This window comes from Electrophorus electricus, chromosome 1 (genome assembly GCF_013358815.1).
Source record: "Electrophorus electricus isolate fEleEle1 chromosome 1, fEleEle1.pri, whole genome shotgun sequence".
NCBI lineage: Eukaryota > Metazoa > Chordata > Actinopteri > Gymnotiformes > Gymnotidae > Electrophorus > Electrophorus electricus.
Window position 1 is genome coordinate 7,945,001 of NC_049535.1, and position 27,431 is coordinate 7,972,431.

The 27,431-nt window shown below is 43.9% G+C and overlaps 2 protein-coding genes across 6 annotated transcripts in view; one reads left to right on the top strand and one right to left on the bottom strand.

The window, feature by feature from the left end:
* The first annotated feature begins 1,595 nt into the window (after nt 1–1,595).
* On the top strand, nt 1,596–5,179 carry dbx1a (developing brain homeobox 1a). Its single transcript, XM_027011166.2, is given in 6 exon segments — nt 1,596–2,024; nt 2,026–2,090; nt 2,093–2,320; nt 2,647–2,748; nt 4,158–4,360; nt 4,502–5,179. Coding segments are annotated over 6 exon segments (972 nt in total). The 5' UTR covers nt 1,596–1,956; the 3' UTR covers nt 4,808–5,179.
* Nucleotides 5,180–6,381: 1,202 nt separating this feature from the next.
* Nucleotides 6,382–27,431, bottom strand: part of nav2a (neuron navigator 2a) — a 77,879-nt gene continuing 56,829 nt past the window's right edge. The window contains exons 17-40 of one of the 5 annotated variants that reach the window (XM_027011144.2): nt 27,126–27,191; nt 26,625–26,669; nt 25,770–25,927; nt 23,829–24,008; nt 21,053–21,105; nt 19,573–19,596; nt 18,697–18,771; nt 17,231–17,314; nt 16,983–17,106; nt 15,127–15,287; nt 13,755–13,763; nt 13,146–13,315; nt 12,696–12,849; nt 12,364–12,538; nt 12,109–12,209; nt 11,932–12,027; nt 11,567–11,735; nt 11,091–11,326; nt 10,453–10,607; nt 10,096–10,167; nt 9,409–9,605; nt 8,806–8,924; nt 8,437–8,637; nt 6,382–8,352 (exon numbers count right to left, since the gene is read on the bottom strand). In XM_027011144.2, the coding sequence (XP_026866945.2) occupies nt 8,227–8,352; nt 8,437–8,637; nt 8,806–8,924; nt 9,409–9,605; nt 10,096–10,167; nt 10,453–10,607; nt 11,091–11,326; nt 11,567–11,735; nt 11,932–12,027; nt 12,109–12,209; nt 12,364–12,538; nt 12,696–12,849; nt 13,146–13,315; nt 13,755–13,763; nt 15,127–15,287; nt 16,983–17,106; nt 17,231–17,314; nt 18,697–18,771; nt 19,573–19,596; nt 21,053–21,105; nt 23,829–24,008; nt 25,770–25,927; nt 26,625–26,669; nt 27,126–27,191 (2,950 nt within the window). In that variant the 3' untranslated portion in view covers nt 6,382–8,226. Of the gene's footprint in view, nt 8,353–8,436; nt 8,638–8,805; nt 8,925–9,408; nt 9,606–10,095; nt 10,168–10,452; nt 10,608–11,090; nt 11,327–11,566; nt 11,736–11,931; nt 12,028–12,108; nt 12,210–12,363; nt 12,539–12,695; nt 12,907–13,145; nt 13,316–13,754; nt 13,764–15,126; nt 15,288–16,982; nt 17,107–17,230; nt 17,315–18,696; nt 18,772–19,572; nt 19,597–21,052; nt 21,106–23,828; nt 24,009–25,769; nt 25,928–26,624; nt 26,670–27,125; nt 27,192–27,431 lie in introns of all 5 variants that reach the window. The other 4 variants (XM_027011145.2, XM_027011143.2, XM_027011146.2 and 1 more) reach the window with 4 other exon arrangements.

The following is a 27,431-nucleotide window of genomic DNA, read 5'->3' on the forward strand; positions in this document are numbered from 1 at the left end:
GATAAAATGTTAGCCTACAGCTGAGCTTGACGGAAGGACAAAAGATAATTTTCTTTTCGTGCTGGAATTGATTTGTGAAGTCATTCAAATAGACATTATTGAAATTCTTTTTTAAATGCCTGTTCAGGCTTTAACTTTTATTTTATGTTTATTCAGTCACGAAAAAGTCAATTATAAGTGTTTATGTTCGAGGTTTATGCTAAGCGCAATGCTTGCGATCAAGAAACTGGTCGCGCAAAGTTTCAGTGACTTCAGCCACGATAAAATGGTGCAGACCGATAACTGAAAAGTGTAAGCTTTTAATTAAACATGTAGGCTATTATTTAAAGAACTCTTTCAAAACTCGTAGAACAGTAGTACTGAAGTCACAGTACTATTAGTTACATTAGTTACTCCAAAAAATAAATAACTTGACCGTTCGTGTGATGGCCCGCCATAGAAACACAGGGCAGCTGATATTATAGAGAAGCCTCTTATAATATCTCATCGCCTTACTATTGTGTTTAAGTTTCCTATGAATTTAGTTTGGTGAGCAGGATAGAAGCTGGCCGGATGGATAAGCATCACCAAGGAGCGTTCATGCGCGCTCGCCAGACGCTCTTTCATATCATAGCTTAATGCGAGTTTAAATGTCTTTCTGACGAATGCGTTTCAAATCACATATGCACTTTTATTCAAGATGTTAAACCGGCAGAATAAAGCCTGCCCACAGACAAAAAAGGCTAGATGAGGGGTTTTTTTTCTCCAAAGACCTTTGTGAGAGAAAAGAAAGCGAGGAGGCGCGAGCAGCTGAGGGTGACAGTTAGTTCATGGTTAACAGGATAAGAGCCGCGCGGCCGGAGCCGCACACTTCTCCTCGCGAGTCTGCAACGAGGCCCGGTAAAATGAATAAAGACTTTCTAAAAATATGGGCATATCTAACACATCTGTTAAAGCGATTCAAGTACAAATCCATTTAAGGTTTTAGCCCGTAGCAGAGTCCAGAATTTATTTGGGCAAATGTAAGCATAAGTGGTTTTTAAATAGAGCCTAATCTGGCCATTCTTCTGGAGATTCAAGGGAGAAGTTATAGCGCGTAAAATAAACAAGCCCAGGGACGATAACTAAAAACAACAGGTTGATATCCTCATAAATTGTATACTTTACAACATGAGCTTGTCGATTAGGTATACATAATACAGAGAGTATTGGCCCATTGTATATAAATATAGGCTAGAGGATGTGCCAAGAAATAAAAAGTAAATTTAAAATGTGAAGGAAATGTTATGTGGCATTGTACGTTATATGTCTATAATTTGCATACTTAGGAAACTATTATTATTTTTATTGTAGTTGTTTAAAAGGCAGTAAAACCAATAACACAATAATATATTTTGACTGGATGCATTCAGTAATTTTCCACATTTTGTTAAATCTGCAAATTTATTTATGCTGACTCCCAGAAGAAACATTTAGGACCTCTAAATGAACGAAAACAGTTCACGGCTTTCGACTGCTTCTAGAAATGAAGATTACAAATTCGTTTTAGCCTTTAAAATTTGACTTAATTTGTTTGGATTCATTTCTGTTACATTAAAATATCACAGATTCAAAGAGACTCAGTCAATATGCAAAACTTACGAATAAGCTTTCTTTGTTGGGCGAGCATTGTCCAGCGCAATCTTATGAAGTCTAATCCAATCATAAATTGCGCTCTCGGACCAATCAGGTGTCTTCTACACTTCGCTGAAAGGGACTCGAGCGGAGGACTTTATTGAGCTCTATTGTTGTTGCTGTCAGTCCACAAAGGTCCTTTACAGAGTAGCCGATATAAAGACCCTCTTCTAAAACGAGGACCCAGGAGTGCATCGTGACTCGTTCCATTCAGTGTCCCACAGCAAAAGGGGAATTAAGGTGGAGTAAAATCTCTTTGATATATTTTTTGTATTTTTATCTCGCCCTACTACAAACGGGACGATGATGATCCCCAGCGTTATCGCGCCACCGGCGATGTACCCGAGTTTCATGCGTCCGGCAGCGTCACTACATCCCGTCTTTGCAAACGACATTTCCAGTTCATCCTGGCTTTCTTGTGGAGGACCTGCTGCGCATAACAGGCCGGCAAGCTATCTAAACCGAGCTGTGCACTCACCGAGTGCTTCTCCACCTACCTCCACGACACCCACCGTCCGGGCCAACCCCAGCGTATCGGACCGTGTTAGTTCTCCAGTCACGGCGACATACGGATCTTGTTCTCCAAAAACTCCACTCCCTGGAAGCAAGGATGCAACTTATCTCAAGTTTGGTGTAAATGCTATTTTGGCACCGTCGCCAAAGAAAGGTGAGTGTTTTTTTGTTTCTTGACGTTTTCTAACGAATTGTTAATTTGCATGTTGACCTGGACGGTTCGCTTAGTCTAAGTATAATTGTATGGTTAACTTCACAGTTCATATTAGAGGTCTTGCAAAAGTTTCACTGGTAGCTCACTTGTTAAGGTAATTGACTAGTAATTAGAAGTTTGCAAGTTCAAGCCTCGCAACTGCCAAATTGACACTGTTGACCCCCAAACAAGACTTTTAATGCTCAAGTAGCGTTCTTAGATAATTATAAATCACTTTGGAGAAAACCGTCTGGCAAATGTACAAACATGTTTTTTTTTCTGTTAAGTTACGTCTCCCCACACCGTTCACAACGTCCATCCTAAAGGAATCCCCGTTCCCTGTTTCGACGGATCGTTCTACCCTTTCGTTCGCTCGTCTTACTTCCCTGGTAAGTAAGAATCTAATGCACTTTCCAAAGTTATTCAACCATCAGTAGTGTAGCAAACATAGGTTAGACACAGCAGGCATTAGCATTGTCCAAACAAGTCTCGCCAATTTGATGCCCCCATTTAGCGTGGATGCTAACTTATCATTGAACACTGCAGACCCCCACCCATTTTAAATCTACAAATTACCAGGAGTGGTCATGGTTAAACACTGAAGCGCGGGCTTCCCCTCGGTATTGAGGGCGCTTTGGCTCGGGGATTTCCCACAGTGAGCGGACACTCGGCTCGCTGATTGCCAACAATGCTTTCAGCACCATGACCAATTTGGTCAGCTCCCACCGGGGCAAACCACCCACAGACCCTGGAAAGATTGACTTTTACCAGGCGACAGTGGGGCGTTTACCAGTCATGGACTAATTTTCCCATTAGGAGGCATTGACTGAGATCAACATTCTCACAAGACCACATAGTGCGTGAGTGATGAAGGTGGGAAGTTGTAACGAGCAATATCAGAGGTTTAAAAACCACTAGGGAATATATTAACTAAATGAGCACTAAAACCACTTTTTAAAATCGACAATACGTCTAAAATCTGAGCAAATACCTGTAGCATCTGTATGAAACGGGTATGAAATGAAAAGTGCCCAATGTTTTCCGAGAACACACTTTTGGTTTAGACGCTGTCCACGGAGTTCTTTTTAATGTAAGCCATCAGTTGAGTAAGCTTACGAAAGCTCCTTTGAGGCATAAAACGACTCTACTTCGTGCTTTATTCACTCCAAATAATAAAGTGCGACGCTTTTCACTAACTGTGTTGAATACGTCAACAAAACTTGAGCGCTCTCAATAGCTTTTCGTGTTCATTTAATGAAAATGATTTGAGGGCAAAAAACGGGCCCCCTGTCATCAGTATTCTGGCATGCAGTTGTGTTTAGTTTGAAAGTGTAAATCTCTCTTTGTGGTAATAATATATGGCTTTACCCGCCTGTCCGGAGTCTTTTGTCCGCCAGTTCATTACTACACAATTACCGTTCACGCTATATTAACTCCTCTGTCCTTCACTGGGCGGCTGCTGAAAAAGGATACCCTCCCTTTTTACCATACCAATACAGCGCGGATCCGGGCAATGTGCTAATTAGTCACCTCGTGCCATTTCAGTCAAAACGAGAGGAGACATTTCAAGGGAATAAATTCAAAATAATGATGATTATAAAGAAAACTTTTTTTTTTCCACAAACATTCAATTCTACATTCTTCCTGGGAAAAGCAACACCCCAATTACTCATGGTAACGGAGTGTTAACTTTTAGCCCCCTCACTGAAAACAAAACTTCTTTCAGTTTGGTGTTGTTAGTCACATAAACTTGTCTGAATCAGTGATTTGAGTTGTCCCTCCCTCTGTGTGTTAGCAGCCTCTTCATCTGTTGTACCTATCCCTGGAACCTTCTCATGGCCTTTAGCCGCCAGAGGGAAGCCCAGAAGAGGGATGCTCCGGCGGGCCGTGTTTTCCGATGTTCAGCGTAAAGCTCTGGAGAAAATGTTCCAAAAGCAAAAATATATCAGCAAACCGGACAGGAAAAAACTCGCCGCGAAACTGGGCCTTAAAGACTCTCAGGTAAATATCTTCAGACTCGTGAAGCCCCTGAAGTGAAAACATCTTATTCCAGTAGTGGTGGCATAGTCTGAACCCTAGGCTGCGGCTCGCAGTGGCACAGGACCAATCTGGAGTGATTCTGAATTGTTACTTTCTTCGCAGGTTAAAATTTGGTTTCAAAACCGGCGAATGAAATGGAGGAATTCAAAGGAACGAGAACTGCTGTCTTCAGGTGGTTGCCGTGAGCAAACATTGCCAACGAAAACGAATCCTCATCCAGATCTAAGTGACGTTGGAAAAAAGTCTTCGGAAGAGGAAGATTATGACGAGGACACCCTCGCCCCACACGTTTACCACTCACCAAGACGCGATTTATCAAACACCGCAGACATGAACATTTCGTCACCTTCCGTATCGAGTAAACATTCAGACTTTTCTGAATCAGAGGACGAAATAACGGTTTCATAATCCTCTCGTCTTTATCGGTGGTATATAGCGATTGTATACTCAAGCACAAACGTAGCCAACAGAAGGTTACATCCCTGTAATTAGACCGCTGCATTCACATGAATGCATTTTTGAGCGATTGTTTATAAGCAGGACTTTACTTAGGGTTTACTTATTAGGATACTTCTTATTATGATTTTGCTGTGTTGCACAGCGTTTGTGGAACTGTACAGTATTTTGTACAAATATTTTTGTATGGATATTTTATACCAAGATTATTGAGTTACACAGTTATATTTCACATAGATATTTTTATTAAAGGTTGTAGACTTATAATTGTATAATTTATACCAATTTATCCGTCTCTCACTGTATGTATATTTCTATGCTTTTGTTGTGGTTTTGTTTTTTGTAAAAAAAAAAAAAAAAAAAAAAAAGCAAATAAATTGTAAAATGAATTAACAGTATCGTTCTTTTTGTAAAATAAATCTTGGTCCCTCTTTTAAAAGGTAATAAACAGGCAAGTCATCATGAGAAACCTGTCAGTTATTTTAGCTTTATTAAAGGTCTAGTCAGTGATCAAAATCCTATGAATTCTTATAAGAGATTTCTGCAATAACAACACAATATTTTAAAAATATATCTCTCAGATCATCTTAGACAGGGACCAGAGCCAGTGACCAGTTGAAGGATATGACTGGTAGCCAAGGTTTTAGAAGTAGGGAGAAGTGTCTGTTACCCCCTAGCAGGTTATGTTACTTTTATTCCACGCAGCCAGACTATATTATAAACTAATATCAGTAATAATAAAATCAGCAAGGTATATGATTCATGTTTGTTGGCAATAAGCGTATTTTAGGCTAAATTTGGGCAACTTTCAAAATCTATTTTAGTGAATCCAGCATTTCCACAATGCACCCTACGTAGAGAGCAGGACTTGGTGCTGTTCCATAGCAAGACTGGAATATTGTGTTCAGTCAGAAATTCAGGGTATGTAATGTGCTGGATTTGATTCCAACAACGGTTTCTGGCTAAAAGCAGCCAGCCAAGAGGAACAGATGGCCATCAAATGAACTTAACATATGCAGTTTAGCATCATAATGAGGCCCAATAAACCATTCATAAATAATCATTAGTTTTATTGAATTGTAAATAATTGAGGACTGGTACAGTGATATATATCTGAGAGATCACCCTTTCAGAGATGATGAATGACAAACTCCAGACACCTGTTTGGATGAAAAAAAAACACTGTACACAAAATAGCCATTTCCAAGCACTGTTATAAACATGTAGTAAAAAGGTTATTCTTCAAAATGCAGCCAGCAGGGTAGTTTGATATGTACATCAGTATCTTACACACAGGATACCATGTATACATTTACCTGTAAGGGGGAGGGATTGAAAAAAAAAAACCAAACATCTGTGCTTGCAACGACTTACATCAATCTTCATAATTAAAAAAAAAACAAACAGGCACATATTCTAGAATTATTCACAAACTATATACATACTGTACATTTTATATATATATATATATATATATATATATATATATATATATATATATATATATATATATATATATAGATAGATAGAGGCAGTGCTGAAAGTATTTAGAGAGCTACAGAATTTGGCTTCCATTTGAAACCCAAAAAGATGTTGCATAGGTTTAATGACTTGAAACACTCAAACACTTCAGTGGCGTGTACACAATATGTGAAGACAATGTTATACTCTAACTACACCTGCACAACATCAAGTATCTGATATTGACAAGGATAAACAAAAATCCTGACATTTACTATTCATTAAGTGGTGCTGAAATGACTATCCTGCCACTTTTGGCGTTTTATTTTTGTGGTAGGATTTTCACTGTACACAGGTTTTACCTGTAGCTTTTAGCACCTGTTTTTAGAAATAAGATCAAGCAGCAAATGTATTGTCTGATATGGAATTAAATGGCTGTGACAGTAATTTTCCATCCTTCACATTTGAACACTAAGACCAAGGCCAAGGCCCTGGAAGTCAATGAGGTATTAACTCACCATATCTCCAGCACTTTCTCTCTCAGCATTGTGTGCTTTTCAGATTTGGTGCATAAAATACTATCCTGCAGCACCAAATAAAGCCATGCAACTCTGCCACAGTCAGAGTATTGTGCCAACCAGCGACACCTCAGTGGTTTGCAGCCTCAGGTGTGACCAATGTTAAGGTACATGATGCTAAAATAAAAAAGGAAACTTTAACACCTGAACAGAAGAAGGAAGGTGTAGTCCCTTTGTTGCTACCTTTCCTTTAGCTCTTTCATTTGCATGCCACTAGCCATCTTATGCGATGAAGTAATAAAGCCACTCAAGGATGAGGGGGAGGAACACAGAACCCACAGGCTCACTGAGGACATATCTCCAAATGAAGAGTTCAGCAGGTATAAAATCATAGTGCCTCTTGAGTATACATTACAAAACAGAGTAAGGCACCGGGTTCAGTTCAGCACCAGGAAGTCAGAGTGAGAGGAAAGGGTGGTGAAAAGGTGAGAATGTGGGCCTGCTACAGTGACTGAGGGAGTAGGAGTGTAGAAGACGAGTGCAGAGGAGTGTAGAAGAGGCATGTCGAGACCAGCCCAGGTGTCAGGGACACTTTTCATGCCAGACTACAAAACATCTGCACTGTTACAGTCAGAAGCAGATCCAGCATCAGTGAGGAAACGTTCCTGATCATTCAAATGAATCCTATGTAATTACAGACACTGAAACACAGAGAAACAAAAGCCCAATACAGCTGACATGTAGACATTCAATGACATGGATATTTTAGGCTACAAATAGTTTTAAGCCAAGACTTGGATTTGCTTGTGCCCAGAACCCCTTCTTCCCAAGTATTTAAGCTATCCAATGATGGACAGCATTGGAATAAACTAATTTGTGACAGTTATGCTGTGCAGACTTTGTGAATCCTGGTTTGCCCAACAGAGATGATCTTTTTTTCTGAATGCAGTTCCCAAATCTAAGCCAAAGATCTTAGAGAGCATCTTTCAGAGCACCACTTTCTCCACAAAAGCACTGAAAAGAATGAAGTGGGCCAATGATGGCATGATCTAGAGCTTTGCTTAAGGATAAAGGGAGTGCCAAGATGGAGATTTCAGGGGTATTGGGATGAGTTTGGAGGTAATGATTCTGGGAACAGTGCTCGCTCACACTCATATGTTCTCATATGGTCTTTAGTTATGTTCACAGGTGCAGGACGGAGGACAAGCTAAATTATGGGTAGTGCAGGTTTCTGCCTCTTTGTCAGAAAATGAAGCCCCTTTTCTCTTAATGGGTTTCCAGCACCCACATCCTCATCTCAGAGGACATCTCCAAATGGAGTGATTTGATTCTGCTGCCTGAGGTCGCGGAAACATTCAGAAGATGTCTTGAGTTTATGGAAAAGGCAAAATGTCAGAGCGTAGACTCCAGAGATGAATCAAGGATGTCATCCTGGTGACCATTGCTATTGGAATCGCTGTCGTAACTCTGTGGGCTGGAGCAGCTGGCAGCCTCCTTTAGACGCATAAGCATGTTCATCTGTGGGGAGACAGGCGAGGAGTAAGTGAGAGTGTGCGTGTGTGTGTCACTCTGTAAGAGAGCTACATGGTGGGTATTTCTCACCAGTGGATCAGCGTCGCTGTCGCTCTGTGTGCTCTGCTTGCTAGCACCCTCTCTGGAGGCAGAATATCCATCAAAGCCCACATCCTCTGGGCGGAGCTGCAGTAAAGGTGGCCAATCCGGGTGCTGTGGGCTCGATCCCCATGGAAACGTCTCCAGCACCCAACGTGCAGGGTCATCCCATGGTGCTCTCCGTCCATATAGCTGGAGTAGACAGAAAGAGACTGGTTTCTCGGTTTCCAAATTGCCACGAATCACAAGTATATAATCTGAAATGGGGATCTACAGTACATAATAGCCATTAAGACAGAGAAGGCTTCAGGTTTATTTTCACCTGTACTGAACCTCAGTGCTACAACTGGACACCCATACCTGGAGTCCCTCCCGCACAGCTTCCAGCAGGTAGGGGATGATGGAGTAGTTCCACAGGTCGGTGAACCACACCCGTGAGCCATCGACATCCATGGGACACGACAGGAACAGCCGCGGGCCTTGAGGTCACCGGCCAGGAGGGCAGGGTCAGAATGGCACAACTTTTAAAACATCTTTTTTATGATTCACTTGACGTCTGTCTGTGTCTGAGTAACAAATGCCATTCTATTTCTAATATTTCAAAATACAGTGGCAAAATAGATATACATAAATGAGGCTAATAAAGGAAATAAATCAACTCTATGACTCAAGTTAACCAATATTTAGTTGTATATGTATCAATGCAAAAACAACAAATTTACATTTATGACAGAGTACAGTTTGAGCAATTGAGGGTTAAAGGCCTTGCTCAGGGGCCCAATAGTGGCAACTTGGCAGTGGTGGGGCTTGAACCAGCAACCTTCCGATTACAAGTCAAGTAACTTAACCACTGAGTTACCACTGCCCATGTTGAAATAATGATCAAATTTAAAAAAGAAGAACTTTTAGTGCACTAATAGAACACCCTCCAGGCTAATGAGGTTGTGCTGCGGTTCTTCTCACCGATGGTGACGTCTGAGGAGCTGTGCGCCTCCAGAAAGCGGTTAAGGTGTTGCCAGACACGGGGGATCCACTCCATGATCTTCACCAGCTGGGGGCTGCGGCTGCGACTGCTGATCTCCGTCTCCATCAGCTTCCTCCGGAGGAAGCGGCCGAGGAAGCCCTTCACAGGTTCCATGTGGTTGGCGCACAACACCCACCTGCATGGACACGCTTAGATGTCACTACCTCCGATTCTGTGCCACTCTCAGTTCTGCAGTTTATAAAAACATCTGTGATCTACAAAATGTTTTTGGAACGGAATGGGGATAAGATTTAACAAGATTTAAACCCATATAGCCATGTACTGTCTTTTAAATCCTGATCCTTTTTTTTTCTAAAATATAAACCATCCCTGGGTTTGTGAAAGGAACTATACAAGTTGAAATTATTATTAATATGGACTTTGATAATCTGAAACAATCAGCATTCTGTATTTTTAGTTTTCCTGCAAAGAAGTAATTCAGAGGGAACGGTAATGAACTATACTACAGGACTGGATTACATTTTATAGTGTTACTTATCCAACAATTGTAGGACAGTGCCACCTAGTGGTCACTCTCTGGTAACACCAATGAAGGTGCGCGCTAATGCTGCAACTGTGTCAGCAGCACAGAGAACGTTGAGGTGTGGAGAGTCAGGGCCAGGCACCTGAAGTTATGGTGCAGCTGAAGGTTTGGAGATGAAGATGTGGCCTGACTCATAGTGCCAATGATGTATGGGCTGCAAACATGGAAAAAAGTGGTCATTAACAGCTAGTTTGAATAAAATCAAATAATGACAGCCATGTTAAAAACGTGGTTAGTGTTTCATATTTAAATATGGCATTAAATACAGTGTCTGCATGTAAATATCTGCATGTATCTGTTATGTCTGTGTATGTCAGTGTTTTTCACTCAGCGCTCTGTTGGTGCCATGGAGAAAGTCTGCATAGAATATAATTGCGAGTGTGTGTGTGTGTGTGTGTGTGTGTGTGTGTGTGTGTGTGTGTGTGTGTGTGTGTCTCACCAGCGTTGGTACTTGTAATTAAGCAGACCATTGAAGATCTCCCCGAGAGAGCCGACATGGTGAAGGTTGTCCAGGATAAGCACCAGAGGAGCCTCGGTGTCCTGGCCAGGAGCACTCCACTGCTCGCCAACGGCTGCCAGATACTGCCTCAGCTCCTACACATGGGCAGACGGACAGACGGACAGACAGACAGTCAGACAGAGAGAGAGAGACAGACAGACAAGGAGGTTGAAAAAAACAGGGCCGAAAAAACTTTCAACTCCATGGCGGGAAAAAAAAAAAAAAAGTGGTGGTGGAATGTGCGGAGACCACTTTCTGTAACGTGATAGAGTCTACCCCATCCTATGAACACACCCTTCCACTTTAAAGTCTTTTCTTTCAATGTGTTTACTCAATCAGGGCAATACAGTTGTCTTGCACTGAACTGAGGACAGGAAGGCATATTGTCCTTTATTTCTGCAGAGAGCAAAACCAGTCCTACGCCATCCTATAATAACACAGTCCTGTTTAAACTGGCATGTGTGCTGTCGGAGCCTGTAGGTAGTCACTAGCTGCTCTACTGGCTGATCCGCAGAGTGGCTGAACTGTGCGGGAGCATGCCTATTTGAGAAGGGCAGAAGTGATACAAGGGACCCTGCCTTGCTGGACTTGTGGTCGACGCTAAAGGTGACGACAGCGGTGTGGCTGGCCGTGCGGCCCTCCAGAAGCACCAGGTGCTCGGCCAGGCGCTGGGCCAGATAGGTCTTCCCCGTGCCGCTGGGCCCAGACAGGATGAGGCGTCGGTGCTCTCGCAGCAGCGAGACGTAGCGCTGCAGCACGGGCTGAGGGATCAGCGTGTCAAAGACCAGCGCGTCCGTGGACTGGGTATGCACGCCTGGATGAAACGCATAAAATGCAGAGACATGAGCACAAACACATACGCATGTACAGACACACATACATACACACACATGTGCACACATATGCACACAAACATGCATGCACACATGGATAACCAATTAATCGTTTTAGGTTTTGAATAGAAGTAGTAGAACATACACTTCCTCTGCCTGAGAGAGTAACTGACACTGTGTCTTAGCTGTGTGTGTTTAGCTGTGTGCATGGTTTTGAATACCTTTGAGAGAGATGTGGATTGTGTTGTTCTCCCCGACTAAGTACCCACAGGGAAGTAGTTCCGGGGTGTCTGCCCCACTGGGTCGGAGCACGTCCCCAATGCGATATCCTTCCACACTGTCAGAGCCTAGTCCCAGTTGACTCACTGGATCTACATGCCTGATGTATTCCTACAATCAGAAAGTTAAAGGGCCACAAAGATAAAGGACAGATGAAATCACACCAACCCCCACTAACTTTGATTCAGTGACAGCAACACTAGTATTTCTGGGTGAAAGATCTTTTTAAGGTTACAGACTTGCACAAGATGTAAATAACACACCATAGACGAAACACACCGTTCAAACCCAAACGTTGTGTGTTTACCTTAAAAAGACGCCTGACAACGCCATCCAGAACATCCCACTTGGTTTTGCCACTGACCCCGATGCAGCCAATGAGGAAGTCGCGCGGTCTGCAGTCCTACAGAGACAAAAAAGCACGGTCACACCTACACAGTACTAATGGGACTGGGCTGTGACGTGCCAAACCCAGGCAGCTGACCTCTCTCCATGGGGCATCCTCTTGGAGCCTGACCACAATCTTTACGTGTCTGCCCTCTTTACGAAAGCTGCTGTCGCCTCCAGAGTCATCCAGCAGAATGTCTACAGACAGGAAATTTACCACATGCACCCACGGTGTCAGTGAGTATAAATAATTTTTTCAAGGTCTTATTATTTTTTTTTTTAAAAACATTCTTTTTTTTAAATCCCGCCTGGTTTGTCTGCTGCGAGTCCACTGGGACACATGCGTGCTTACTGAAGCCGGTGGACTCGGTGAGATCCAGGCTGTGCTGCGAGAGGCCAGGTGAGAGCATGGCTGTGGAGGGTACAGAGGCCGCCACGCTGGAGCTCTGAGGTAATACTCTGCCTCCACCCGCCTGGGTCTCCAGCTTCAAACGGTCGTTCTCTGCCTTCAGTTTCTCGATCTCGACCTGACCCACCACACACGCGCACACACCTTAAATACTTTGCTGTTTTTTATTAACAAAAACCAGACAGGTCAATAGTGGCATTTGCTCTGTGTGAACTCAAAATCTCTTATTCTCTGTTTCATGGGTGTGTGCTGTCTTTGCGGGAGTAAATGATCACCTGCATGCGGTTCATGGCCTCTCGCAGCTGGTCCAGCTGGTGGGCGGAGCTCAGCGCCTCCAACCGGATGTCAGTCAGCTTCATTTCCTTCTCGCGGAGCTCAGTGCGCAGCTGCATCACCATCTCCGCCTCCCCGTCCAAACACTCCGGCAGCCTGTGGACAGACAGGCGGACACCTACATCAGGACAAGATCCCTGGAGCTCACACCAGCTGCAGACAAAGAGTAGTACAAACAGTTTTCACCAACAAGCCAAACCTGAGAAAATATCTACTGTTCTTCAAACAGAGTGATTGAAGCTGCCCAGCATAATTTTTTTATGAACACTGAAATATTCACAGTGTAGTCAGACTGGGGAACAAACACTAAGCACTCAACACTTCAGTGCGAAAACACCATCCACTGGAGATTTAAAGCATCCATGCGCGCAGAGTCGGGTGGTGTTGCGTACAGCGAGTTGGAGTGGGAGTTCCTGAGCAGCGCTGAGGAGGTGGAGGATCCATTATGGGAGAGTTTGGGGGAGGAGGGCAGCGAGTCAGTCATCTCCTCGATGTCCGAGTGTGAGGACGCTGACTTTGGCGATTTCTTCTTGGTGAAAGCCTGCTTGAAGGAGCTCCGCAGCTGAAACAACAGAGAAGACGAGAGTGAGATGGAAGTCCTGAAGAAGACAAATGTCATCAGCTGGACGTAAAAAGGGGAGGGGGTTGTGGGAAAGCGGGGGGGCTTGGGGAGGTTGGGTAGCCGAGAAAGAAATACAAGAAGAGAAAGAGTAAGAACCGTCAGTCAGTAGCAGTCTGCGAAAAACTTGGCCATACTGTGCATTTCCCTTAAGCAGCGTGCGAAATACGGCATTGTTTGGCACTCTTATAGTCCTTGGGGGCAGAGAAAATCAATTTGGTTTCAGTTTGGACCTTTAGGGACAAAAAAGTCTAAAGGATGGAAATCAAAAAGGGTGGAAATTAAAAAAAGACTGACAGGAGCGAGAGAAGGGGTGCTAAAGCTAACAGGCTAGGTTAGCCAGGAGGGGTGGAGCAGGGTTCTCTAACACGCATGCTCTTACCTCATACACCTGCCAAATGATGTGACAGCACACAAGGAGACACAAAGAGCACAGGTTCAGCTGGTGTGTGTGTGGGCGCATGTCTGTGTGAGTGTGGATAAGTGTGTGTGTATCTGAGTGAAAGTCAGATTTGTGTGAGGCGAGAGATCCACGAGGCACAATTAAACAACAGGCTAGTATAGTTGGCAACCGTAATATGTACCATTTAACAACAATCACAAAAAACGCTTTACAACAGGATCAAATTACAGAAAAAGAAGGAGACAGAAAACGCCGGAGGGGCAGGAAGAGAGAAGGGAGTGGTGTTTTCAAAGAGCCCCCTTATTATCTACATTCATCCCTCTCTTTTCCCAAAAGACCACCCACAGAGAGCCTTTATTTGTAACACCTGTGGACCCAAAGTTCACCCCAGAGGAACACCACCACTAACTGGGAACAGGCAACACCACCAATAATGAAAGTCTACAGGCCAGGTCACAAAGTGCAAAAAAGTAACATAACACTAACATGATAAGGTCAAACACAACAGCGCTAATACCTACATCTGTTGAAGGTGAAACTGTATCTACATAAAGTTAGTCCCATTAAACGTTCAGAGGTCTAACATACTTTCATCTATCCATCGTGCAATAAGACATCACTTCCCATTATACTCCCAACTTTACTGCCATTACATAGCATATGTTTAATTTTGACACATTCATATTCATCATAGGACTTTACTCCATCTACTGTAGTACACAGTGGCCTACATGCTACAGCAAAACCAGACAACACTAAAACCACTAATCTCCACATCTGATATAAATGCTCAACATCACGTGTATATTTAACATGATAACAACAAATACTGTCACTCTAAACTTGATCATTATAGTATATGACAAATGGTATAATTTGTGTTATGACAACTGTATTAGCAAATAACAGGAAAATAGATTTAGGTTCTTAAATATATCTGAATAATCTTAATGTTCTTAATTGATCTCAATGATAGGCATTGCTAGTGCATTTATAATTTTTTTCAGGAATGTTGCATGGTGTTAGAACAACAACACATACACAGACACACATACAGTATTATAAGCGCACTAAGGCTGACAGCACTCCAACCTCACACTCTGGGCTCAAAATAGTTGCATGAGCAGCATGTGTGGAGTGTGTTACACGTGTTACACGTGTCACAGGTCAGTGACGCATTCAAAGCAGGACTTTGTATGACGGTACTAAAACAAAGTCTTGGGTGTATGTGAATGTTGACGCCAGCTTGTGTCTGCGGGTCTGTCCAGGTTTGAACGCGCATCAAAACGTGAGTGCACGAGTGTAGGTTCAGCTGTTGTGAAGGTGTAAACAGTGTGTGTGTCACCCTAACCCAGTTCTTCTTTTTCTTCTTGCTGCAGTTGTCAGAATTGTCCATGGTGGAGCCCATGCTGGAGTGGCTGGTGGCACTGGTCACGCTGGAGACGCTGTCAGATGAGTGCTGTCTGCGCATGCGCAGGTCTGTCTGCCCACTCGCTGCTGAGCTGTTGGAGCCTGCACCAACCAGTAAACAAGGATATCACAAAATATCGAGTACTACTAAAACCACAATCTTCCTCTGCTTTACGCAAGCAGATAGTCAAAAGCCAGAGATAGAAATACGAACAAAAATGCCAAAAATTGTTTGTTTTAATACTGCATGTATTAACTTGTACAGACTACTGCAGTGAAGATAGGTCAATGAGTGTGTGTGGGTGTGTGAGAGAGAGAGAGAGACCCTGGTGTTATCATCAACTCAACTTGCAGTAACGATAGCTTGTGTCGATGATATCTGCAGAGCTAAAATTGGGCTAAAATGTATATAGTTTCCATTATCTAGACAATAATGTCACAATATAGCCAAAAAGTAATAAAACAGATCATTATTTTTATTTTTAATCAACTTTAATTTGCTTTTTTATATTAGATTTAATCATAGCTAATAAATCCTGAGGAAAACATCTTGCTTTTCTTTATCAAGCAAAGGGATCTTTACATATAGGGTAGAACGTTGCAAGGCAAAAATAAAGGTATTTAACAAATAACAAATGTATCTTTTAAACAAAATGTTTAAAAGATGCATTATCCTTGAATACAAAAACTATTTTTATTTATTCAAGAGTATTATTTGGACGGGAGGATTTTTTCGGGCATATATTTGTAAAATAATTTTACCACAAGACATCTGTAACGTTTAGGACCAATTTGCTTTGGATACAGAATGTCAGTATAAATAGAGTTGGGAGTGGCTATGTGATTTACGCACTGGCATCAGACCAAAAAAATCCACAATATCCATCAAGGGCTATTCGCATCTTCAATGCAAAATGCTGATATTTAATAGAACCGCTTGTAGTAGAATTTAGCAGTGACCAGAAGTGTCGCTCCAAAAAAAAGGTCTTTCGAAAGTAAATGCCCAAGTCTATGCGAGTAGGTATATGCTTCCTCGACTTCTTCCACGCTTGAGAAAAAGTGCAAGCTCTCAATGTCTACAGGACAGGAGGAAGATTTAGCTAATCCACTACCTCCATATAACGAACAGTAGAGTTTGCTGGCTATGGTTGGAAAATTTGAGTCTAAACCAACGGCAAAGTACCAAGGACCCTCCCTTTTAGAACAAATTCTTTTTTGAGAGCTGCTTCGGCCTTGGTTACGTGTGTGGTTCCCTCCTCATTCATCTCCTCCCCAAAACAACATTTAGAAAATGATTTTGCAACTATAGCTAGCCAAGTTATGAGCCTTTTTGTCCAGCATGTGCCATCCTTGCAAATAGTTCAACATAAGGCTTAAACCTGCATGCATTAGTGTTTAACAGTGAGGGGCTTTTCTGTGTGTTTGACAATTGCAGTTGATATTTGTGTTTTTGTCTAATGAGTACAGCTGTTTCTGATTTGCCAGTATCTATGTAATGGAACTGTGTTCTACAGGTATTCCTTTACCAGTACACTGCCCAGCACTAAACATACTCATACACTCCTTCACCCACTCATCCCCTCACTCCCATTCATCTCCTCAGTCCTTCACCCACTCACCCCTTCACCCACTCATCCCCTCACTCCCATTCATCTCCTCAGTCCTTCACCCACTCATCCCCTCACTCCCATTCATCTCCTCAGTCCTTCACCCACTCATCCCCTCACTCCCATTCATCTCCTCAGTCTCTCACCCACTCACCCCTTCACTCACTCACCCTCTCACTCGTTCACTCACCTGTGCGTTCAGATTTGCAGACGAGCTCGGGCGTGTTTATGACTCCATTGATGGCGGCCTGAGCCACAGCATTCTGCCTCTTCAGTAACTCAATGGTCTTCCTCAGTTCAGTCAGCTCAGAGTCCTAGTGCACGCACACACAGACATGTCTGATGCAAATACCTTAGGGCCTGTGAGTCTGTGTGTGTGCGCGCGCATGTGAGAAAGTGAATGATCGTGTGTTTTTGTGTGACCGTGTGTATGTTTACCTTCTGTTCTGCTGTCATTGTAAGACTCTTCAGTCTAATGGTCATGTTGGCCAGACTCTGTTCAAAGGCTGCCACAAGGTGAGCCTAAACATATGCACGCACGCACGCACACACACACACACATACAGCTGAACTCAGTGATGTTTTGCTCAGATAACCAGAGATTACTGTTACAGCCTTTTACCCAAAGAAAAATAATTGGTGTTGAGTTCACCTACATAAGTAACAAAATAATTTTCTAACAAATGAACAACTATTAGACTACGAAACAAGACACTATAATCTAAGTGTGGGGGGGGGGGGGACTGAACAATCTCTCCAGTCCTGCCCCCTTCAGTCATCAGGGCCGTGGGAGCCACCTGATTGGCCTGGCCTCTTCCCACCGCTCACCAGTGCCAGTGTGGCAATGCTGATTGAGCCATGCACTTCTGCCAGCTCACATGCTCCTCCCACCTTGGAGAAGTTTGGAGACAAAGCAGCAAACCAGAGGCCTTGGCACTTCACTGCTGACCAGAGGATCCCACACGTATCTGTCCTTGTTTCTGTCGCTCTCTCTGCTTCCCTAATTTAAAACTTATCCAAACACATATCCGGACGATGCTAACAGCACACAGCTGTCTCCCCTCAGACACAATAAGCACACAGTTCTTGTGAATTTCCTTAGATACAATAATAAGTCAACTTTATGAAGCCCAAAAATCAATCATTATGTTGTACTAACCAACAGTCCTGCAAACACATGTGCGCGCACACACACACATGTATACACGCATAAACATGCATGTAGATGGACGGACAGTCAGACAGACACACACAAGCATCCTGTAATCGATCTCTACTCAGATCTACCCATGCAGCTTAGTGTAAACGTTTCATATGCCCGTGCTATGCACTCAAGCCTTGACCTAAAATACAGCCAGCCCAGACCCAGCATAAGCCTCTGGAGTTCCTCTCTTCTCCAAAGACCTTGAGCTGTACAGAACAAAGCCACCTGCATGGACTCGGGGATGACACTGTCTTCGTGCATAATGTGTGTGTCTGAGGGATTAAACTCTGCCTCTCCTACCCTCATCTCTCTGTTGCTATGCACACACAGGCACAAACGCCCACACCCACACACACATGCATGCAAAGTGTATATTTCATATGTAAGAGTTTATGCAATGATCAACATGCCAACAAATTTAACCAGTGACGTGTCCAGGGCTGGTGCTTTCACTGGGTTATTATTAAAGAATGCAGCTATTGTCTGAGTGGTTAGAATGCATTTCAGCTTCTGTGTGTTTTGCATTAAGATAACAGCAATAGGAAAGTCCACTGACATCATCACCGTCAGTCATTAGACAATAAAATTCAACCAGTTCATCCTAGAACCGGTTATACTGTCTCCTACATCATCACCAGGTCACTGCAGCATTGCCTTGATGGAATGTGCCCTGTGTGTGTGTAGGCGTGCGTTTACTCACATTGGCACTCAGCTGCGTTGTCAGGGCAGACACTTTTTCCTGTGAGGCATCCAGTTCTCTGCGTAGCTTGCGGATCTGCAGAGAAAGAGAGAGAAAAAAAGGTTAAGGAGTTGACAAAAAAACTACTACCAAAAAACACAGAATAAAGACAAAAAGACAGAATAAAATGCAGAATATCAGAATATGTCCTCCCTCTACATAGGAGGCCCTCACCGATTTGTTAATTATCCAGTATATAATCTTAATAGTCCCCCAAAGGGGGGGGGGGGGGTGTCAGGGGGGAAAAAAGAATAAAGACCTAAATAAAAGGAAGAATAAAGAGGTAGAATAAATACAGAATAAAGACAGGAGGCTGGGGCATGGAGCCTGGCCAAGGTCTCTGCCTTAGCCCAGGTGTGGGGAGGCAAAGGATACGGGGATTTGAAATCAGACAGAAACTATTCACAGGTGTATGTACAGTATGGGGCCACAACTCTGATGCTGTAATCTCAGTGTTTCAGAGTGGAAGCAGCTGAACGTAGATCTGCCATTCCTCTCTCTGCCGTCATCTACGTCGCTGTTGTTTCCACTGCGCCTCTGATCCAAGTGCTGTATTTCACAGTGGGTTTATTGTAAATGTGAGCCAGGTGGACTTATTGAAACTAAAGCTGAAATAGGACCTGACTGAAACCACCCACAGTTTGTTTTCACAACAGGTCAGTAACAGGCATGGAAAACATGCACGCACGCACACGTACATGGCTGCAACAACCCATACACATACGTACAAACGCTCTCTCTCTATACACACACGCAGACACGTACACGGGAGGGGGTGAATGCACAGGAGACTGCTAAATGTATGTCTGTGCGTGAGAATTGTTCTCATGTTCTCACCTCTGACTGCGACTTCTCTTCGGTCTGAAATAAAAAGTACAAAAATGATGCACAGGGTTTTGCAGTTAGACACAACTTCACTACTTCAAGCACTTAAACCTCAGCCAAGCAGAAAGACACAGAACCCACATGATCACACCTACACCTCAGAGGAACAGCTAATGAACCCAAAAAGGAGAGCAGACAGGACGGTGTCTCTCCATTCTGTCCGTCTCCCCAAGCTCGCTGTGGCTTGTGAGGATACTCTAGAAACAGGTAGCTAGTGCAGCTCAGACAGAGTGCCGTGCAGCTCAGACAGACTCCTCAGGGCGTCTGCGTTTGGCATGCTGTTGTGTCTAGAACAATAGTGCCGCCAACAGCCTTAAGTTCTGAGTGAAGTCACACATTCTGTGCAGGCTAGAGGGCTTAGGAGTGTGTGCTCAAACTCACAAATGTGTACACACACACACACACACACACACACACACACAGTGTTGTACTGATGCATATAACACTTCAACTATTTCAATGCAGAACCCTTTTCATTAAACTGGATTTTTGATGCCAATTAACTAAAAGCTCTCTACACACACATAAACAACACTCAAGCATACAAAATCGGTTACGACATCAGGTTGCCCACGTGTGTGTGTTTGCTTGTGTATGTCTTGGTTTTTCCTTTCTGCAAAACACACCAGTCTTGTCAAATCATCACTACACACTCCATCCTTTTGGGCAACAAACTCCACTACCACCCCGATTACACCAGCAATAGGAGAACAAGAAAACAATAATAAAAAAGGATGAAAAAAGCCCAAAAAAAACCAAAACAACTTCACCAATCTGCTGGAGCTCAGTGGCAGGAAAGTGTAAAGGTTAAATATCATATATGAATGTCAACAGATGTCTGTATGGTGATCCTACCGTGTTATGCCAAGCAGTTACAGCTCCTCGGATAGACAGAGTAGCCATCATCCTGTCACACTATCGCTCTCACTTTCACTTTATCTCTGTCTCTGTCAATATATCTCTAGACTGAGGTCAGCTCTTTCAGAACATTTATATCTACTCTCTCACCTACACTCCAGGCCCTAAGACACACCCTTAACGCCACCTCCACAGGTGAGTGGACCATCCCTTTGAAGGGGCGTGGCAGGCTTGGCCTGTACCCAGACAGCGATTGGCTGAGGGATTCCCCACGTGGGTGTAGTGTAAAGTGGACGGTTGCCAACAGCCAGTCTCACGCACGGGTTTCATATGAGTCTTTTGTGTGTGAGAACGTCTGACATGACGTAAATCACGCCCTTTTTTTCCAGCAAACAGATAACTGTATGTGCCTGTTTTGGACATAATGTTTTGTTTGGTATGACAAGTCAAATCTCACCAAAAAAAAAAAAAAAAAAAAAAAAAAAAAAATTCTGGGCTGTTTGTGTACATATAATCTAATTTTGGATTGTGTCTTTTTGATGTTTTTAGGTGCACAGAGAGTGGCTGAACTTACCGTTGAATAGATGGATGAGGTACTGGAGACCAGAGAGAGGGAGGACCCATGTGCTGGAGGGACAGAGGGGGACAGATGAGCTGAGCATGGAAAAGACAGCAGTGCAGCATCAACGGCAGCAGAATTGGTTCATCTAATGGTCATTACACATCATTCAGCAGGACTCAGCATGGGTCAGCAGGACCCCAGCAGGACCCAGTAGGACCCCAGCATGTGTCAGTAGCCTGTCTTAAGTAACAGCCTGGCAAATCATCTGAAGGTTCGAAGTTTGTGAGGTAAAACATTTACAGTACTGAAAACAGGCTAATTTTGTAAATAGATACAAACAATGCAGGCCACACATACTCCATGTGTGCGTGCACACATACATACACCCTTTCCAACCACTGTAAGCCTACAACTGTAACTCTCTCTTCCACCAGCATGGCTTCCTCATTAAAAGTATTCATGGGTAGCGTCATAGTGCTCATCACTTAACGTACCTGGTTGGAGTGTCATCAGATTACACCCTGTGGTGAATCTCACTAAGACCAGTCAAAACAGCAGTTCTCAAAGGCCTGTCTGACACTTCCTAATATGATGCCCCCTAGTGGATGAGGATGGTAGTTGGTTGAACAGGGCCTTGTTAACACTTTAGCAGAAGGAGAGCCATCTAGTTGAACAAAAGTCTAGCAGGTCTGAGAGGTGTGTCACCCAAACCGAGTCACACAGTGCATTCACCAGAGTGTGCCAAACAGAGGCATGGCATATGCAGAAGGCAGGAAAAGGAGGAGCAAAGCAGAACTAAAAGTCAAAGGAAATGGAGAAAGGTAGAAGGAGGGAGGAAAAAGCAGAAAGTGTTCTGCGGCCTCCCTCCATCAGAGACTCATCCCTCAGTAATTACATTTCTCTCTGTTATCTCTCCCTCTCTGGGAACAGGGTACTGGAGCAAGCACGTGCAATACATCATCACACACACACACACACACACACACACACACACACACACACACACAAAGCTAGTATGTAGTGTCAATGTTTCAGCTGTGATACTGCTATTGCACAGCATTAGCTATTTGGTAGACTCTGAAAGCCTACAAAACAAATTAGATTCTGAAATCTAAATCTCTGAACCAGTCCTTAAAGCCAAAAAATATACATGACCATTTATAACCCAGACTGGTGATCTGTGTTGAAAAGTTCCTTTAAAATCATGGATTAGTGCATGATAATAAATGCTGTGGTGGTGATAAATGTGGTGATCTGTCATCCTTCATCTCTGACGCAAATTAATTACACTGCAGGGTCATGGCTGACTAAACTGGAAATTTCCGTATATCCACCTACACAGAGCTTCTGCCCCTAGGGTGCCCATGACAGGACGGATGAAATGTCCCACATCATTCGAGAAAACATCAAAAGAATTGATGGAGGGGCAGAGTAAGGGACAAACGACAGAAGGACGAAAGGAAAAGCGTTTCCATCCAGTGATGAATGACCCAGCGGTGCCCTGCAGCATGGGTGTGATACTACCCTTTACAGCACTACACACATTCTTATCTGTTCTACCTCTCCACACTCAACTATCAGCACTATACACACATTCCTACCTGTTCTATGACTCTACACACTCAACTATCAGCACTACACACTCCTACCTGTTCTACCTCTCCACACTCAACTAACAGCACTACACACTCCTACCTGTTCTACCTCTCCACACTCAACTAACAGCACTACACACACTTCTACCTGTTCGACGTCTCCACACTCAACTATCAGCACTACACACATTCCTACCTGTTCAACGTCTCCACACTCAACTATCAGCACTACACACACTCCTACCTGTTCGACCTCTGCACACTCAACTATCAGCACTACACACACTCCTACCTGTTCGACCTCTGCACACTCCACTATCAGCACCACACACTCCTACCTGTTCTACCTCTCCACACTCAACTAATCAGACTACACACACAGTCCTACCTGTTCGACGTCTCCACACTCAACTATCAGCACTACACACATTCCTACCTGTTCAACGTCTCCACACTCAACTATCAGCACTACACACACTCCTACCTGTTCGACGTCTCCCCACTCAACTATCAGCACTACACACACTCCTGCCTGTTCGACATCTCCACACTCAACTATCAGCACTACACACACTCCTACCTGTTCAACGTCTCCACACTCAACTATCAGCACTACACACTCTTACCTGTTCTACCTCTCCACACTCAACTATCAGCACTACACACATTCCTACCTGTTCGACGTCTCCACACTCAACTATCAGCACTACAAACACTCCTACCTGTTCGACGTCTCCACACTCAACTATCAGCACTACACATACTCCTACCTGTTCGACGTCTCCACTCAACTATCAGCACTACACACACTCCTACCTGTTCGACGTCTCCACACTCAACTATCAGCACTACACATACTCCTACCTGTTCGACGTCTCCACTCAACTATCAGCACTACACACACTCCTACCTGTTCGACGTCTCCACACTCAACTATCAGCACTACACACACTCCTACCTGTTCGACGTCTCCACACTCAACAATCAGCACTACACACACTCCTACCTGTTCAACCTCTCCACACTCAACTATAAACTGTTGGGCCACCAGACTCACCCAATCAACTCTTTACCACCAGAATCAACCCAACAGCTTGTGAGCTGAATCAGAGCTATGCGACCCCCTTTTATTTTACTTTCTGTTTTTTCTGTCCGCCCATTGCTCCCTCTGTACATCCTTCCATCTTCCTCACCTTCTTCAAATCCATCTCTGAAGGAGGCCGAGCGACTCATGGTGCGTGTCTTCTCGTCCAGTGACATGCAGGAATTGCGTAGACGGGTGTCGCCAGAGGAGTCCACCATGCTGTCTTGATTGGACACGCTGTTGTTGCGCAGGCTAGCGAGGTTGATCTGTGCTGCTGTGGTGGGACTGGCTGCAAACCCAGTGAGACCATGGTGTTTTAATAGAGACAGAGGTGTAGGACACCAAAGGAAGGCCATAATCCATTCCAAAGCTGAACATGCATTTCATAAATACATATTTCAAGGTATATCCTAGCTTGGATTTCTATAAAACAGTAATGCATAGCGCTGGAACCGCTAGCATATGTCAAAGATAAGAGTAACCATGGGAACGGCTCTGTTGCTGGCTCCACAGACCAGCACTTTGGCACAAATACCAGCCCTCAGCCTCAAGAGGACACCAGAGGTGAGTGGATAAAGCTTATTTTGCCAATGTCCCAGTTACACTTAACAAAAACCTGCAGCTTTGCATGTGCCAACTACTCTGTGTCTGACTGCATTTACAACTTGGGTCAATACAATGCAAGACAGGCAAAAAAAACCTCTATTAAAAAAACAGATCAATACCAACTGTCTTTAGAAAAACTGCAGACACTGGAAATGTATTTAAAAAATAATTATGCTATAGGACATATAGCCTATTTATTTGGCTATTTAGGACCGCCTAATGCTAACAGCTGAGGTAGTTAGCTAGGTTAATACACATCATGTAATTTTTTATAAAGTTATTGCCATTACTTACTGCAGGACCCACAATAACATTAGCCAACACTGTTAGTTTGTTACCTGAATGTCTGCAAGCTGAACTTTATTTTATAGATACGTGAATAAGGTGATAGTTACTGCTGTGTTCCAGTCAATTAATGAGGAGTTAGTGACGTTAGTGGGTTATGTTGTGCAAGGAATACATGTGCTTTATGTCCATCTGTAATTTGACAAACGGGTACACGTTGTAGTGTGTAGGTGTGAAAGTTTTACTAAACGAGGGATCAGTATCAAGTGTCCATGGCAAAACTGCAGATGAGGCTAAGTAATTAAAAAATAATTAGGCCAACTTAGCTAGCTATGCATTTCATTGGCCATTTCGCACTAGCCAATGCTAACGGCTGAGGCAATACATTAGGTGTAGCTAATTTTCTACAAAATTATTGGAATTACTTGCAGCAGAATATACAATAACAACACTATTAGTTTGTTAGTTGAATGGGTTTTGGACAGTAGGATGCTAGTGTTTCTGCTGCTGAGGGCTAATTGGTTGGAGAGCTGACACTGAAGTAGCAGAAAGGCCGTTTGCTGTAGGAAAAAAAGCAATACAAATATTTGCTATTTTTAGTCTAATACATACTTCTTGGCCAAGTGGTAAGAAACTATTTTAATTCTTAGTTTTTAGAGGTTAAAGACAATTTACCCCCACTCATTTTGGACTCGCTCGCAGGTGCCCCTAGTGTCTGACAAAACCGGAGGACAGAGTTGTAATTTTCTCTACAAATTCTCTGGCACTGGTATGTTTTTTTTCCCAGCAGCCATGTTTCTCTCAGTGCTAACGCCCAACAGTTGCGATGGTAGAGCAAAGCTGAATTCTGGTCAGCGTACCCTGCGGAAGGGGGTGTGAGATAAACAGTGGCTCTTTATCATCCAAAGGACCAAGCACTCAAACCAGCCTGTCTGAGCAGGGTCCTGTAGTGCCTGATACCTGTGGCATTTTGACCAAAGCATGTCAGACATTTCATTAAGGCCCCAGGGAACTGTGTTCATTTGTGTAAAGGGGGGTATAATACGTCCACTTTAAAGTTGCTGTACAAGTCTTCGTCTGTGTTTTTGGTATGTTTGGGTGCTTATTACAGGTAAGACTGATTGAAGCTCAGTGCTGTGTTCTGTTCTGCTGGCCGTACCGAGCTGGGCAAAGTTGAAGCGCGTGCCTGATGGCGACGTGAGGCTGGAGCCTGTGGAGAATGGGGAATTGCTAGCCGAGTCCTGTAGTCCGCCAGCGGAATGTGAACGTAGCCAATCACGTGCCTCCTCCTGACGCACCTGTGGTGAGGGACAGTACCTGGGGACAAGGTATCACAAATACTCTCCAGTCAGGTCTACACATTAAAATAGCATGACAACCATGGGCAGAGTACACTGGAAAGTCTGTGGTGATAAATCTTAAGTGTTTGTTTGTTTTTTCTTCTCATAATTAATAGTTTTAATTTAATATTTGTTCACGACAAATTATATTCAACTAGAAATAAAAATGAGTCTACACCTACATACTGAAAAATAATGAGACAATTGAAAGGCCTTGCAGTATCACAGGGGTCACTTCTTAATGCCACAGCAAAGATGTAAGCAGAGTAAGCAAACATGGACAAATGAGCAGCTTGCTCAGAGCTGAAGCTGCAGGAGCAGATGGGACACACTAAAGCGGAACTCATGACGGGTACAGCACAGAACGTGTCAGCACAGCAGGCGCAAACACCTGCGCACACACACTCACACGTGTGTGTTTGTGTGCAGTCATGCGTGCACGCAGGCGCGTACGCACACACAACCACACACGCATGCGCGCACACAAATTGGCAGCACAGAAACAAATGGGTCCACAGGTACACTGCAAAAAAAAACAGACAGCAGAAACAGCCATCAGGGAGAAAGAAAGAGAGAGGGAGATACAGAGAGAGAGAGAGTGAGGGAGAGAGTGCACGAAAGAGCCTGTGTGTTACAGGTTAGCAGTGTTAGTATGTGCTTCTAGGAACCAGTACCTGAATCCCTTCTTAGGCAGCGTGTTCCTATCACTGTAAGAGTCACTGGAAGAGGGGTGGACAGACGCATGACAAACGCATTGGAAGAAAGAAAGGAGGGAGGGAGGGAGGGAGGGAGGGAGGGAGGGCAGGGGAGGGATAGTGCTGTTATGAGCATATGCATCTTAGGGGCTCTGCAGTTCTCTCTCTCTCTCTCTCTCCTCACACACACACACACACGGGCATCTGCTTGCGGAATCAAGTTAAATGGAGCATGTTGAGCATACACACTCATGCACAAATGTGAATGCTACAGTAAGCTATTTTACTAAGGTTCAGTAAAGCTCAAGTATGCAAATAAGCCATGAGGGGGAGTCAGTAGTGCAACAGTGTGAGGACAAAAACTCCACACACACACACACACACACACACACACACACGCACACGCACACACGCACACGCACACACACGCACAGAAGCCATAGGTGTTCTCCAGCAACAGTGAAGCACAAACACCTTTACCTATCCTGTTTCCGAGGCAAGGTGTTGCGGTTGAATTTGGGACTAGCAGAGGGAGAGGACAGGGGACTGGAGGGGGGATTAGGGAGGACAGGACAGGAAGAGGACGGGTTGATGCGGGACAAGGAGCAGAAGAAGAAAGATGGACACATTACTGAAAATGAGAGGAGTAACACTGCAGAGTATGCTGCAAGAGACAGCTCCTCCAAACGCATCAGATGAAACCCCTCCAACTACCCCATCCAAACAGCTTGTTCAAGGTTCCCACCCAAATGCCCAACCCAAGCCCTGCATGCAGAAAACCCAGCC